The following is a 15,242-nucleotide window of genomic DNA, read 5'->3' as shown; positions in this document are numbered from 1 at the left end:
GAAAACATTAAATCTTTGTGCCATGCACAGGCAGAAGGAAAGTGTTAAGCAGAAACTTTAGAAAAAATGTAGAATATATCATTTACAAATTTGGGATGACTAAATTGTTGAATTCCCAGATTATGGTTGAGCTTTAAGATTTATTGCCTAAAAGCTATGGCAGAATTTGAATATGCTAAGTAATCCACAAAAATACATCAAGCTGGCTTGGTGCAGCCACTCGATGCAGTGATTGTTAGAATCCTTTAAAACAGAAGATCCAAACTCGACACAAAGGGTACAAGACCCTTTTCGCTCTCCTTTATGGATCTGTTGTTTCATGAACTGTAAATCGATCGGGCTTCACCTGAAATTTTAAATATATTTTAATGTTTTAGGATTAATGAAGTTACTGAGAATCTTTTTATACTGGGATTATTTGATAATTAAATTTTAAGTTTTCTGGAATTTGATTGCCCTTCTCGCTGTGACCGTGGATGGCTTATTTTTTTATATTTTGTATTTCCTTGATCACTGTATATGAAGTTGTTATATAAAAGTTATAAATAAAGAATTAAGGAGAGCATTAGGAAATCCCAAACCTGGTTTTGTGTAGATTAAGGGTAAAAAAACAACAACCACCCAACAACAGCGAAGTCACACAACTGAACACCACCTCCCTCCCCACCCCCACCTTTAAAAATGAACGGATGGAATCACTGCAATTGTTATTTCATGAAATAAAATGCAAAAAACTTTTGTTTCTCTTAGGGAGAGTCCACATAATTCTTCTCTGGTGCAGCTCCATCCTGTGGTAGCAATAACAGTGGACTTTGTCGCTCAGACAGGGTGCAGGTGTTTTTACCATCATACTGTCTAAACACAATTAGAGGATGATTTGGAGGACGCAGAGCAAAGTTAGATGAGACAGTAGTAAAAAACACTGTCCACTGTTGCTACCATACGTGGGAATACATGGTTGAAGAATTACATATCTGATTTTTTCTAGTGTAGCCAAAGCCAAATCCTGCTTTCAGTGACACCAGTGTATATTATGAATAATTTCACTTAATTTCATGGAGTTCCTTTGGATTTATACCAGTATAACTAGTGACCAGAGTGTGGCTCAGCAGACTTTCTCCCCCTTTACCTGTTATCATAAATCAAACCCACTGTTACAGTCACCTCCTTTTCCATCAGATGAGCTATTTGTACTTACTGCAAGTTAACACTTGTCTTTTCTTTAGACGTGTATACAAGTTTGAGAAGGATATCTAAAAGTCTGTTCCGCAGAAGAATAAGATTAGCAGAAGCAAGGCCTCCAAAATCATCCTCTGTTCCTAAACATAAAATACAGGAATTAAGTGAAATATGAAGCAGATAGCTTTAAACAAGCGCAGTTGAAAATAATAAAACCAGACATTAAAAGCAGGGTGAACAATAGAAAAAAACAAAATACAGTCAGTTTGGATATATAGAATCATAGGACTGGAAGGGACCTTGAGAGCTCATCTATTCAGTCCTTTGCACTCATGGCAGGACTAAGTATTATCTAGACCATCCCTGATAGGTGTTTGTCTAACCAAAAATCTCCAATGATGGAGATTCCACAAACTCCCTAGGCGATTTATTCCAGTGTTTAACCACCCTGACAATTGGGGAGTTTTTCCTAAAGTTCAACCTAAACTGCCCTTGCTGCAATTTAAGTCCATTGCTTCTTGTCCTATCCTCAGAAGTTAAGGAGAATAATTTTTCTCCCTCCTCCGTGTAACAACCTTTTATGCATTTGAAAACTGTTATGTCCCCTCTTAGGGTATGTCTACACCCAGCCGCTAGTTCAGCGGCTGGGAATCGAAGTTCTGGGTTCGACTTATCGCGTCTTGTCTGGACGCGATAAGTCGAATCAGGAAGTGATCGCCGTCGACTGCGGTACTCCAGCTAGACGAGAGGAGTACCGCGGCGTCGACGGGGGAACCGCGGCGTCGACGGGGGAGCCTGCCTGCCGCGTGTGGACCGAGGTAAGTTCGAACTAAGGTACTTCGAACTTCAGCTACGTTATTCACGTAGCTGAAGTTGCGTACCTTAGTTCGAATTGGGGGGTAAGTGTAGACCAAGCCTAAGTCTTTCTTTCTACAGTACCTTCCTTCACTTCAGCTTGTGAACCTATGTGTGCACACAGACGAAAATCAGGTTTTTACCTTCTGCAGGAAAAGCATGTTTTGAGGGAAGTTTAAAAAAAAAAAAAAAAAAGGGGGTGGGTGCATAGAGGTCCAGAGATAGGTGTTTGCAGAAAAAAGAAGAGTGGGAGCGATCTACTGCAAACAGGTGTTTCTCGGACATTTTGTTTGAATGGACCAAACCTTAATAATCGACCTTAGAATCCACTTGTCTACCGATTCATGATATACCAAATCACTTCCCCACTCATTGAATTGTGTAATATCCCTGTGACAGCTACAGCAAACACTTACTTGAAAAATAATGCTAAAGGAAGATATTTCCATATTTACTTCTCTTTTAATACAATTTAGTAGCTGGAAACAAGGAAGAGAAACATGCCCAGTAACATCTCACACAATACATAAAGGATTCCTGTAATGCTAAACAAAGGATCTCTATAGATACTAAAGGCAAATTCCTTTAAATAAGGGGAAAGAAAAACAAAATTCAGAGATAGAAGTACAATACATATTCTTTAATACCTGCTCAATTGCACAATCACTACTACAATTGTACTGTTTTTAATTGCAGCTTTTAATTATAGTTACTAATGATGGATCAATAAGATCTTGGAACTTTCAGGACAGGAGGAAGTTTAAGATGCCAGGACTATACAGTGGCTTCATTTTCCTGCTTCAACCTTGTGACAGGAGTTTCACTGGAATTTCTTATGTCTGTAGCTTTAAATAAAAAATGTTTTAAAAGTACCTAACAAAGTGTTCAATTGCAGAGGAGACATAGGCAATTATTTTTTCTGCATGAAAAAAAACAACAGACCATACTAATTGATGCTTTCACTTCCTTTTACTGAGTGAAAGAGATGCCACATTTGGAGGACAGATGGCACCAGTCATCTCTCTCTCATTTAAGAGGTAGAGATGCCCAACTGTTTTTGAAGAAGTGAGTGGGAGGAAGTAGAAAGAAAATATAGTGTTAAGTGAAGGAAAACAAAATGAGAGCAGATACAAACAGGTTTTATTTTTGCACTGCTTGCTTTGCACACAAAGTTTAAAACTAAGCTGGAGCCAGTATACTAGAATTAAAATGTAGAGATCATCGTCAATAACAATTTAAGAGCATTTAAGCACACAGAGTGTGTCCCAGATGATTATTTCTCAAGCACTGGAAGCTACTTACCAGTTTCAAGCTTTTCTTCATTGTTTATCTCCATGACTACAAACTTCTCACAGACTGCAAATGTAGGCAAAGTGGAAGATATGACCTGTCCAAACCTTTATGGATAGAGAATTACATTGTGTATTTCTGTGACAGATGGACTTTAATCTGTCAATAATTCACATCTAATAGAATAAAAATACTAGAAAGATAAAAGTATACCAAAAAAGTTAATCCCATCACTTGTAAAGACAAAGCTTGCCTCAATCTAACATTGTTGGTCAACTGATATGCAAACCAGAATGCAGTCACTTTGACCCATTCAGATAGCTAATGTACTTACTAGGTAAAATACATTGAAAATGCTAGGTTTTAAGAGAGGAAATTTGGAAATACCTCCAGATCCAGACCAAAGGAATGTTAAAAGGTATAGGGGACAATCATTGCTCAGAGACTATAATATGTTCCCCAAGATAGTATACTTTATCAAACATTACTCTTTAAAATGATAATGAAATCTTAACTGGCATGGGTGATATGATAATGAATGATCTCACCCCCACTGGCATAAAAAATAGCCAAACACAAATGTGATCTCAGAAAGGGCGAAGAATGACAACTCCTTGGAGGGAAGAGACTGTTTTAGTGACAGGACACCTAAGGAAAGGGACAAAGTAAGATATTGCATATATCACTGTAACTAATCCAAGATGTACCTACCTATCTTAACTCTTACAGAGTTACATATACTATTTCTTTTATTTTAATCTTATTTTGTCTCTCTTTATTCTTGTTTTGCTGACAAGTCACTGTGGGAAAAGGCACCACCTACCCTGGAGCTCTTAATTGTGGCAACACTCTAGGAAATGCCACCGAGGGTCTGGATGCTGTACAGGGAAAGCCAGTGGCCATGAGGAGTGGTAGGAACAAGGAACCAAATGTTACAATTTATTCATTTAGTAATAAAATTTAAGCTTTGCCCTATAGTATCTGTGCAAATTCTGTCCTGCATAGTAAAAATGGAGCCAGGCAAGATGTTTGATCCTATTCAAATCTTTGGTTTTACTGGTTTTGCTCAAGAAGCAAAAAGGCCAAAAAAACTAACCAGCCTCCCTGTTGCAAAATACTCAAAACACTGCAAATTTCTACCCATATGCAATATCATAACATACAAGTGGCAAACTTTATCTTATCAGAGAATTTTACCTGTTAGCTAGAAGTAAGTCTCTCAGATAAGAGTGATAAACGTTGGCAAATGCTGCATTTTAACAGTGAGCAGTATGACAACTCTATGGGTTCTGAAACAATGCCTCAATTTAAGTAGAAATGACACAGACTTAACAATATCCAAGGAAGTTTCATAATCTCACATAGTAGCTGTGGAATTAGAACACTGTGTTCCTTCATTACTGCCCTACATTCTGGAAAACATTTTAAGGTGTATCAGTATTCAGTCATTTCTGTTTTGACTTGGATTTAAGATACAAGTCGATGCGTTGGCTTTAAACTATTTTCTATGTTTGGTTCTGCCATTTCTACTGGAACTATTCCATACAAAAACTCTTTACTTTAATCACCCTAGAAGAATTACTATCAGCAGGTTTCTTGCAAAAGCACCAGTATCTTTAAAATAAATCAGTAAATGTTTGTGCTACCTGAGCAGGTCACTGCTGCTGGGGAAGCCCTGAAGCAAAAAGCTCAGTACATTACTAATTGCAGCAATAGTGGGCTGGGACAAAGACATATCTCGAAGAGTCAGCAACAGTTTGGGGATTAGCTGGAACTCCCTCATTAATTTAGCATTCTTTGAAGCTTCACTGAAAGAGAGAAAAGATTTAATAAAAATGAGAACATCTGTGTATTTGTGTAATTTGTTATCCCATAGGCCTTATTATGAAGCCAGTTTCAACTAATACCTGGACTCTGTGAGAAGTTCAATGAAGTGCTCAAATAACGAAAGATGAAGCTCATATGGTGCATGAAGCCAGACCTGAAATACAGAATACACAGTGGTACATTCTGTATACAAATCTATATTCTTGGTTAAGTTAAACAAAAAGTTAACATCCTATTTAATATACCAAGAGATAGACAAGCCCCAGCTTACTGCTTTATAAAAAAAAGATGTACAAAAGACTATAGAAGAACACAGGGCACCAAAAGTTATCTCTGTGTATAGTAAAATGGGAGTTAAGTTTAATACCATCAGAGTTTAATATCATAAACTTATTAGTTTTCGAGTTGCTCTCAGAGTCTTTCATGAAAAACATAGCAGAGATGACTCAAACTGAACAGTTTAATGGAGAACAAGATCTTTGACACCACAGCTGTTACTTTGTTGAATATATTATCTCTGTGAAACCACTGGACAGCAGGATCTTCAACAAAATACTTATTATTTTGATGATCTTATTCTTTGTGAAAGGAGATATTGCTCTGCTGAAGATCCTACTCTATGTTAATCTGTTCAGCTGGCTCAAGACATCTAATGCTGAATCAGCAGAATAACGCTTGTTGAAAAAATTTTGAACAAACTTTTTTTGGTTAAAAATTACTTTTTTCAAAAAACAATACAATGTTGAAAAAAGCGAACTGGTTTTCTGGAAAATAAAGGCAATTTGACAAATCTCAAACAACTCTATTGTTGCTCTGATTCAGAAGTGGAGGTCTGCTACATAGGTAGTTCGATCTGTTCACATCTTTGCTTTTTTGGATTTAGGTTAGATATAATATAAACAACAATATTAACAGGCACACAATACTTGTGTGTATTAGCATATTTTAAACAAGCAAAAATGGGCACAAACTCATTTTTCTTTTCTGTAGATCACCTGTGAAAGGTTGAAGTCAAAGGATCAACTTTACATTTCCTGGCTACTTATTCATAACCTTAATATATTTACGCATGATAATACACCTTGATGGATTTTCAAAGCACGTCACTGGCACTAATAACAGAGCTGTAAGAATTCCATGAAAGTTAATTAAAAGGAAATGCTACAGGAACAAATAGGCTCAATTTTCACACATGTTCTCCTTAATATAATGTCCCCAAATGTGTATTTAGACACCTAAATTGACACATAGGGATGAAAACTGGGCACTTCCGTGCCTTAAGAGCTGATTTGAGCAAAATAGAATATCCTATTAGGGAGTTAACATTTGAAAATAGGGATTCACAATTAAAAAAATAGCAAAGTACTACAGAAATAAGATTGTTAACTCAGCTCGTGTTTTGCATAGGTAAAAAGCAGAGAGATCTCAACAATGCGTGATCAGAGTCCTGTGTATTATCTTAAGAACATAAGAATGGCCCTGCTGGGCCAGACCAAAGGTCCATCTAGCCCAGTATCCTGTCTTCCGACAGAGACCAGTGCCAGGTGTCCCAGAGGGAATGAACAGAACAGGTAATCAGCAAGTGATCCATCCCGTCGCTCATTCCCAGCTTCTGGAAAACAGAGGCTAGGGACACCATTCCTGCCATCCTGGCTAATAGCCTCCATGAATTTATCTAGTTCTTTTTTGAACCCTGTTATGGTCTTGGCCTTCACAACATCCTCTGGAAAGGAGTTCCGCAGGTTGACTGTAAATTGTGTGAAGAAATACTTCCTTTTATTTGTTTTAAACCTGCTGCCTATTAATTTCATTTGGTGACCCCTAGTTCTTGTGTTATGATTTTATAGACCTCAATCATATCTCCCCTTAGCAGTTTCTTTTCCAAGCTGAAAAGTCCCAGTCTTATTAATCTCTCCTCATATGGAAGCTGTTCCATACCCCTAATTATTTTTGTTGTCCTTTTCTGAACCTTTTCCAATTCCAATATATCTTTTTTGAGATGGGGTGACCACATCTGCACACAGTATTCAAGATATGGGCGTACCATGGATTTATGTAGAGGCAACATGATATTTTCTGTCCTATTATCTATCCCTTTCTTAATTATTCCCAGCATTCTGTCTCTTTTTTGACTGCCACTGCACATTGAGTGGATGTTTTCAGAGAACTATCCACCAATGACTCCAAGATCTCTTTCTTGAGTGGTAACAGCTAATTTAGACCCCATCATTTTATATGTATAGTTGGGATTACGCTTTCCAATGTGCATTACTTTGCATTTATCAACATTACATTTCATCTGCCATTTTTTTACCTACTCACCCAGTTTTGAGAGATCCTTTTGTAGCTCTTTGCAGTCTGCCTGGGTCTTAACTATCTTTAGTAATTTTGTATCATCTGCAAATTTTGCCACCTCACTGTTTACCCCTTTTTCCAGATCATTTCTGAATATGTTGAATAGGACTGGTCCCAGAACAGACCCCTGAGGGACACCACTATTTACCTCTCTCCATTCTGAAAACTGACCATTTATACCTACCCTTTGTTTCCTATCTTTTAACCAGTTACCAATCCATGAAAGCACCTTCCTTTTATCCCGTGGCAGCTTACTTTGTGTAAGAGCCTTTGGTGAGGGAACTTGTCAAAGGCTTTCTGAAAATCTCAGTTCACTATATCCACTGGATCCCCTTGGTCCACATGCTTGTTGACCCCCTCAAAGAATTCTAGTAGATTGGTGAGGCATGATTTCCCATTACGAAAACCATGTTGACTCTTCCTCAACAAATTATGTTTATCTATATGTCTAACAATATTGTTCTTTATTATAGTTTCAACCAGTTTGCCCGGTGCTGAAGTCAGCCTTACAGGCCTGTAATTGCTGGGATCACCTCTGGAGCCCTTTTTAAAAAATGGGTGTCACATTAGCTATCCTCCAGTCATCTGGTACAGAAGCTGATTTAAATGATAGGTTACAGACTACAGTTAGTAGTTCTGCATTTTCACATTTGAGTTCCTTCAGAACTCTTGGGTGAATACCATCTGGTCCTGGCGACTTATTGCTGTTTAATTTATCAATTTATTCAAAAACCTCCTCTAATGATACCTCAATCTGGGACAGTTCCTCAGATCTGTCGCCTAAAAAGAATGTCTCAGGTTTGGGAATCTCCCTCACATCCTCAGCCATGAAGACCAATGCAAAGAATTCATTTAGTTTCTCCGCAATGGCCTTATCGTCCTTGAGTGCTCCTTTAGCTCCTCGATCGTCCAGTGGCTCCACTGGTTGTTTAGCAGGCTTTCTGCTTCTGATGTACTTAAAAAAAAAAAATTGCTATTAGTTTTTGAGTCTTTGGCTAACTGTTCCTCAAATTCTTTTTTTGCCTTCCTAATTGTATTTTTACACTTCATTTGCTAATGTCTATGCTCCTTTCTATTTTCCTCACTAGGATTTAACTTCCACTTTTTAAAGGATACCTTTTTGCCTCTGACTGCTTCTTTTACTTTATTGTTTAGCCATGGTGGCTCTTTTTTGGTTCTCTTACTATGTTTTTTAATTTGGGGTATACATTTAAGTTGAGCCTCTCTTATAGTGTCTTTAAAAAGTTTCCACGCAGCTTGCAGAGATTTCACTTTTGGCGCTGTACCCTTTAATTTCTGTTTAACTAACCCTCTCATTTTTGTGTAGTTCCCCTTTCTGAAATTAAATGCTACAGTATTGGGCCGCTGTGGTGTTTTTCCTGCCATAAGGATATTAAATTGAATTACTAGTATATTATGGTCACTATTACCAAGAAGTCCAGCTATATTCACCTTGGGTAACATCTTATGTAAAATGCTTTGCTATTCTTCACACAATAGCATAAGATAGGGACAGAATAACTGCATGTAACTTTGGATTACTTTTATTGGTTTAAAACTGCAAGCTTAGGGTTCTTTTTGTAGGCCATGCATATGGAACTTTAATGGGGATCTGATACACAGATTCGAACATGCTGTACTGGAATTTTACCCCATTGTTATTTTCAATGTATCTTTTGTATCTCAATATATTTACTACATAAAAACATACAGGTTAGCAGAAACTGCTGTTCAACTGCTAACTGCAATCCTCATCCTCTTCTACAATGAAAAGGTATATCTTTTGTATCCAGTAATAATTTTATTAGCAGTGAAGCAATTGCAGCAGGAAGATTACCATGAGAATTACACTATGGTAGATCAGAGGCTCTCCACAGTTTGTCCGCTGTACTGAACTATGTATAAAGTATAATATTCTCACAATAATCACCTTCTCTGTTGTGATTTATTGCCAAGGTATTATATTAGCACCTGAATCATTAACCATCCAAATAACATTTCTCGTTGTCAGGGATGCTATACGTACTTCAAAATCACATAGCAGATCCTGGAAGGCAGTTGAATTTGGAATAATGGAGGTTTCATGCCCACTATCCACAGTTCCCACCAAGGAAAAGGTCAAATGTAGAATATGGCTGTTCAAAAGGGAGCGTTTCTTCTTTAGCAACATTGCCAATAACTGGGGGAAAAAATTAGCAGCACATGAACATTCTTTCTACATCATTGATTCGGTCAATAATCCATATTACAAATATTTTGCAGACAAAGAAAATATGAATCTTATCAAAGCACAATGGAACCAGCAAATGTGGACACAGTAAATCCACTTTAACAAAAGGAAGCTTTTATAAAACGTAGGACCAATAAACTTCCTTTAACCTTGTAAACTTGAAGGGTGTGATGAAAAAGCAGGAAGATGGAATTAGGATCAACTGGAAAAAGGCAAGAATGTGGAGCTGGAGGGATATTTCCCTGCTCCTAAACTATCTAATATTCTTTGCCACTGGCTGGGGCACACATCTAGCGCTGCACTGAATTTGCACTGCTGTAACAAGTACCGTATCAGACAAAAGGATTATCCAAAAACATTGATTCAATATGGCAAGTGAAAGGCCGATTAATGGCCAAAGCAAAGAGGGCTTTTCAAATCTGAAGTCTGACAATTAGGAAGGGAATATCAGGGGATTCAAAGGCAAGTTACAGAAGTGCTTTATATCCAAAATCTGAACAGTGCTGAATTCTAACTTTTAGTGACCCTAATCTAGTAATTCCATAAAACAGATCATATGCTTTTTTTGTGGTCCTAGGATTGCCATTTTAAAAAAAAGTATCCATGAATTATGGTTCTTTATTAATCCCCACCAAAACACTAGGTCAGAACACCAGTAGACACTATTTATATCCTAGAAGATTTTAAAAACATAATGGCAGATTTGATGATTGTTATGTAATCAATAGCTCTAAAACCTTGATATTCTGGGTGTTGTGCCCAGTGAGCAGAAATGGTCTATTGAACTGGATTGTATTAAATATGCAAGATCCATTACAATATTTGAAAGCAAACTAGAAAGTACAATACTGAAACAGCAGTTTTTTCTCTTGGGGCATTCTTTTGGAAAAAGGCCACCCTAAAAAAGTGTTAAAATAATGTTAAATGTCTTTTTTAAACCCATCAAAACTGAAGATTGCTTGAATGAAGCCTCTCACTCAGCCCTCAACTCAGCAATTGAGGCTAAGTATTGGCAGGGTCGTACGTGATCAAATAGATTCTATCGGAACAACAGGACACCATTATTTGACAATGGGGTGAATGCCTTAATAAAATATCTGGGAATTATTTCTAATTCAATAACACCCAAGGACTTCAATGATGACTTTGAAATGGGCTGGTACACAGTACTATGACATCCTAGCACAAGCTGCCATCTTGTGCTCCAGAACTTGCAGTTACTATAAGGCAAGCAACTATCTCTTCTTCAAGTGCTGTTCCCTATGCATATTCCACTGTGGGTGATTGACAAGCAGTACTCAAATACGGGGAGGGGGGGGGGGAGCAAGATTGTAGACAGCAGAGCTGAACAAAGGACTGCTGTTCCAAAAGATGCACTCGTAGAGGAATCCTGTACAAAGGCATAGTGTTTCACAAACATTTGGACTGAGCTCCACATAGCTGCCTTACAAATATCAAGTAAAGGCACCTCGTGAAGCAACACCACAGATGTTGCTTGCCTTCTTGTGGAATGAGCTCTGACCCCATAAGAGAGAGGAAAACTAGACAGCTGACAGAGCAAAATCCAGTCCAAGATTATTTCAAGATTCTTTAAGAGGATACAGCTTGACCCGTGACCCTTTCTGCTATGTCAACAAATAGTCTATGGGACTTTCTGATTGTTTTTGTTCTCTGCAGGTAAAAGGCTAAGGCTCACCCAACGTCGAACGAATGGAGCCTCCTTTCTTCTGACGATGTGAGAGGTTTTGGGAAGAACACAGGTAAGGAGATAGTCTGGTTCAGGTGAAACTCAGACTACTCTGGGGGTGAATTTAGGGTGTAAACATAATGAAACCTTGTCCTTATGGAATACAGTGTAAGGAGAATCCATCATCAGCACCCCAAGCTCACCAACCCTCTTGGCTGAGGTGATGGCTACGAGGAATGCGACCTTCATGGATAGGAGAGACACGGAGCAAGAAGCTAATGGTTCAAAAGGAGGCTTAGTGAGTACTGAGAGAACAAGGTTCAAGTCTCATTAAGAAGTAGGCTTTTTTATAGGCAGAAATTTACTGATTAGGCCTTTCCAGAATCTGCTATTCAGAGGGTGTGCGAAGCTCTAATAGCCCCATGAAAGCACATGGTATACACTGATTGCTGCCAAGGGGACCCATAAGGAACTGACAGATAAACCTGATGTCTTCAAGGAAAGAATATAGTCCAGAATGAGAAGAATATCTGTGGTTTCTGGAAAAGTGCACCCAAAAAGAGAAACGCTTGTACTTGGTTAGGTAGCAATTCCTAGTGGAATCCTTCCATTAGAAAGGATATTCTGTACAGCTTGAGAACATGATTGCTCTAAGGACAATCCCCATCCAAAAAACAGGCTCAGATGTAGTAGCCATGGGTTGGGATGCCTGATCTTGCTATTCCTGAGTCAGTAGATTGGGAAACGTAAAAATGATGATCGGTGCCTGAGATGACATGTGTAGGAGATTCGGGTACCAAAACCGTCCAGTCCTGCTGAATCACGCACACAACTTGAAGCAGGAGTGGAAATGGAGGAAAGGCATAGTTCCGATGATCTGACCATGGAAGAAGTAGAGCATCATCCTGTGAGTGGCGACCCAGCGCTCTTCTGGAACAGAGTATGTTGCACTTACTTTTTGTTTGGGAGGTGAACAGATCCCTGGTGGGGGAACCCCATAGATTGAAAATATTGTTCACCACAGAGTTGTGAAGCTCCCACTCATGATCAACTGCAAAGTGTCTGCTGAGAGAGTCTGCTAGCACATTATGATTTCACTATGGTGCTCATGGACTGTCACATTGGCAAGTACACAGGTTGAAGCCACATTTGTAGATAATGAAGGGGGAGTGCTACAAACTCTTGGCAAGTAAGCTCTTAGCATGATGGAATTTAAGGATGCCCCAATGAAGTCCAAGACCTTATTTATATTATTCAACTGATAGTAAGGCAAGCTTAAAAACAGCAATTGATACTAAATATAATAAATAAAAAGCAATTTTTAAGTGCATTGAAATGTAAGAGTGCCAAGTTACACAGAAATTCAATCTACCTGGTCTGCTATGTCTAACTTCTTACATACCTGATAACCTTTGATTCTTTCCATTTCTTTGCTGGCTAATGGGTTGCTCTTTACGACACACACTAAGGCCTTCACAGCTGCATATAGTCCTTCTACATCTGATGCCATGGCTACCAAACCCAGAATAGCAGCAGCTCCACCAATGTATTGTAATGTAGTGGCAACAGGCTTCGGGACAAATGTTCTTACTCCTAAGGTGGTAAAAATAAAATTATTAAAACCTACCTCACTTTTTGTACACGAATCATAAAAAGTACAAGACAGACATATTTTACTGTCAGTTTAATTAAAACAAAAATAAAGTTGATGAATTCTATTAAGCCCATAAAAAGGAAGAGGAAGAATTATGTTTAAGTTATTTAATTGGCTTAATGAAAGCATAGGTATTGTGGAAAGTCATTGTGATGTTTACATTTTTTAAATGGCAGAAATTAAACAAAGAAAACACATTAATAAAATAAATGACATGATTAATACAATAAAATAATGTAGATGATCTTTATTTGATGGATACTTAATCATATCCACCTTCTAGACCTTTGTTCTTATATACTGTAAATCAAAAATATTTAATGCAGTAAACACACATTAACATCAAATTATCTCACCCAAATATCCTATCAGAGCTGCTCCAATGGTGCGTGCAGGTCCATTCAGATGTCCTGCTGAGTTGTGCAGTAGCTTCACTGGTGTGGCATTCTCATGAGAAGAAACAGCCAGCTTGAATAAAATACCATGAAAGAAAGTGATTGAGTCAGAAGATTTTTGCTGTTGAAAATGATGATGTCTCTCTACAACAGTATCCTGCAACATTCCAGGCAAACCTTAGGGAATTAAGTTAAACCTTTTTGAATTATGTTTAATATCTTTGAGGGCCCATTGTATTGAAAATGAAAATGTTTGTATACTATTGTATGGAACTTCTTTAGGAGCAGGAAGGATTGATGCAATCTCTGGGAGATATTAGGTATTTTAAAGGATTTTTGGGGACACCATGTGTGAATTTCCTAGGAAATAGTTAGGAATGAGGGGAATGCAACTGATCTACTTCAAAATCCACCCTTTTGAAGCCATGCCCTGAGGGGAAAAAAAACCCTATTGTTTACTGATTACCTGCTCCTGGAAACTCCAGATCAAGCACTCCTGAACTGTATAAAGATTGGACTACTAACTTTTCGTGTGTGCTAGTTCACAGCTGAAACTGTTCTGAACTTGTGAAACATAACGGATCCTTTTGAGGGGGTCTGAAGGTCTCCCCTGCCAGAGCCCACATTGGAGACACTGGGAGTGGGGGGGGGGGAGGGGGAAGAATCTCTGGTAAATTTATTAGCAAGTATGTAGGTAAGTATTTATTGTTTTTAATAAATTTTCTTTGTACTGTTTATACCCTAAGAATAAATATGTTTGCATAGGAAGTGCGGAGTGATACTTTATAACTGTGGTCAATTACACTGTGTACCATCCCTGAAAGGAGAAGCAAGCAGGCCTGTTTACATACATGGTCTTTTGCTGTGAAGCCAGGGAACTGTGCAGCCTGGAAATGTTACAGTCAGAAGACACACACACACAGGTAGAAAGGCAACGGCTGGGGACTTGGACCCTAAGAGTGGGTGCCCTTCCTGGATTACCGAGGGGCAATACAGGTGCAGCTGCCCTGAACTGTGACAGATGTGACAATTTTTCTCTCTCTCTCATGGTAAAGAATGGATAAGGTTTAAAAATAAAATTAACTTTCAAATAACCCAAAGAGGCCACTAAGATAACTTATCACAGAAGTTGGACAAGCCCTAGGATTTCCACTGACCCTAATTTCTATTAAACAAATTACAACACTTAGAAATGGTGATCCCATAAGTAATCAATTCAGTGATAGGTTAAAAAAAATTAAATTAGCTAAGAACATCATTTGTTAGACTGATTATCAGTTTCACAAATCAGAGTAAAAATTAGAGACATAATATTGCTCCAAGTAAAGGAAATTAGTCAAAACTGCAGTTGTCCCTATGACATTAACTTAGAACCTTCAAACATTTATGGACATGAGGGTTAGTGGAACACCACACATTTGCACATTCAGAAGGTCGGGACATTATAATGTTTACTTCTATTACTATCAACTTTCTTGTTCTACACTATGGCCTTAAATATTTTCATTGGGAATTACAATGAGCATCTGCAATAAAGGGAAAAAAGGAATAAAACTGTCACTAGTAATTCTAATGGAGAGGATCATCTAAGAGCATCATCCCATAAAATGGTGCAGTGCAGTTTAAAAAACTTACCTAAGAGAAAAATGAACACAGAGAACATTTTTAGTAAGTAGGACCCAGATCCACAAAGGTATATAGACACCTAACTTCCACAGATTTCAATGGAAATTAGGAGACTAAATACCTTTGTGAATTTGGGCGTAGGTG

The 15,242-nt window shown here is 38.0% G+C and overlaps 1 protein-coding gene across 1 annotated transcript in view; it reads right to left on the bottom strand.

Annotated features, from left to right (window-relative positions):
- Nucleotides 1–15,242, bottom strand: part of WDFY3 (WD repeat and FYVE domain containing 3) — a 241,607-nt gene that overhangs the window by 90,081 nt on the left and 136,284 nt on the right. The window contains exons 23-29 of the mRNA XM_065404726.1: nucleotides 13,434–13,545; nucleotides 12,826–13,016; nucleotides 9,533–9,685; nucleotides 5,232–5,305; nucleotides 4,971–5,132; nucleotides 3,337–3,431; nucleotides 1,199–1,319 (exon numbers count right to left, since the gene is read on the bottom strand). Coding sequence (XP_065260798.1) covers nucleotides 1,199–1,319; nucleotides 3,337–3,431; nucleotides 4,971–5,132; nucleotides 5,232–5,305; nucleotides 9,533–9,685; nucleotides 12,826–13,016; nucleotides 13,434–13,545 — 908 coding nt within the window. The remainder of the gene's footprint in view (nucleotides 1–1,198; nucleotides 1,320–3,336; nucleotides 3,432–4,970; nucleotides 5,133–5,231; nucleotides 5,306–9,532; nucleotides 9,686–12,825; nucleotides 13,017–13,433; nucleotides 13,546–15,242) is intronic.

This window comes from Emys orbicularis, chromosome 5 (assembly GCF_028017835.1).
Source record: "Emys orbicularis isolate rEmyOrb1 chromosome 5, rEmyOrb1.hap1, whole genome shotgun sequence".
NCBI lineage: Eukaryota > Metazoa > Chordata > Testudines > Emydidae > Emys > Emys orbicularis.
The sequence above is the reverse complement of the archived record's forward strand: the minus strand, read 5'-3'. Positions and strand labels throughout refer to the sequence as shown.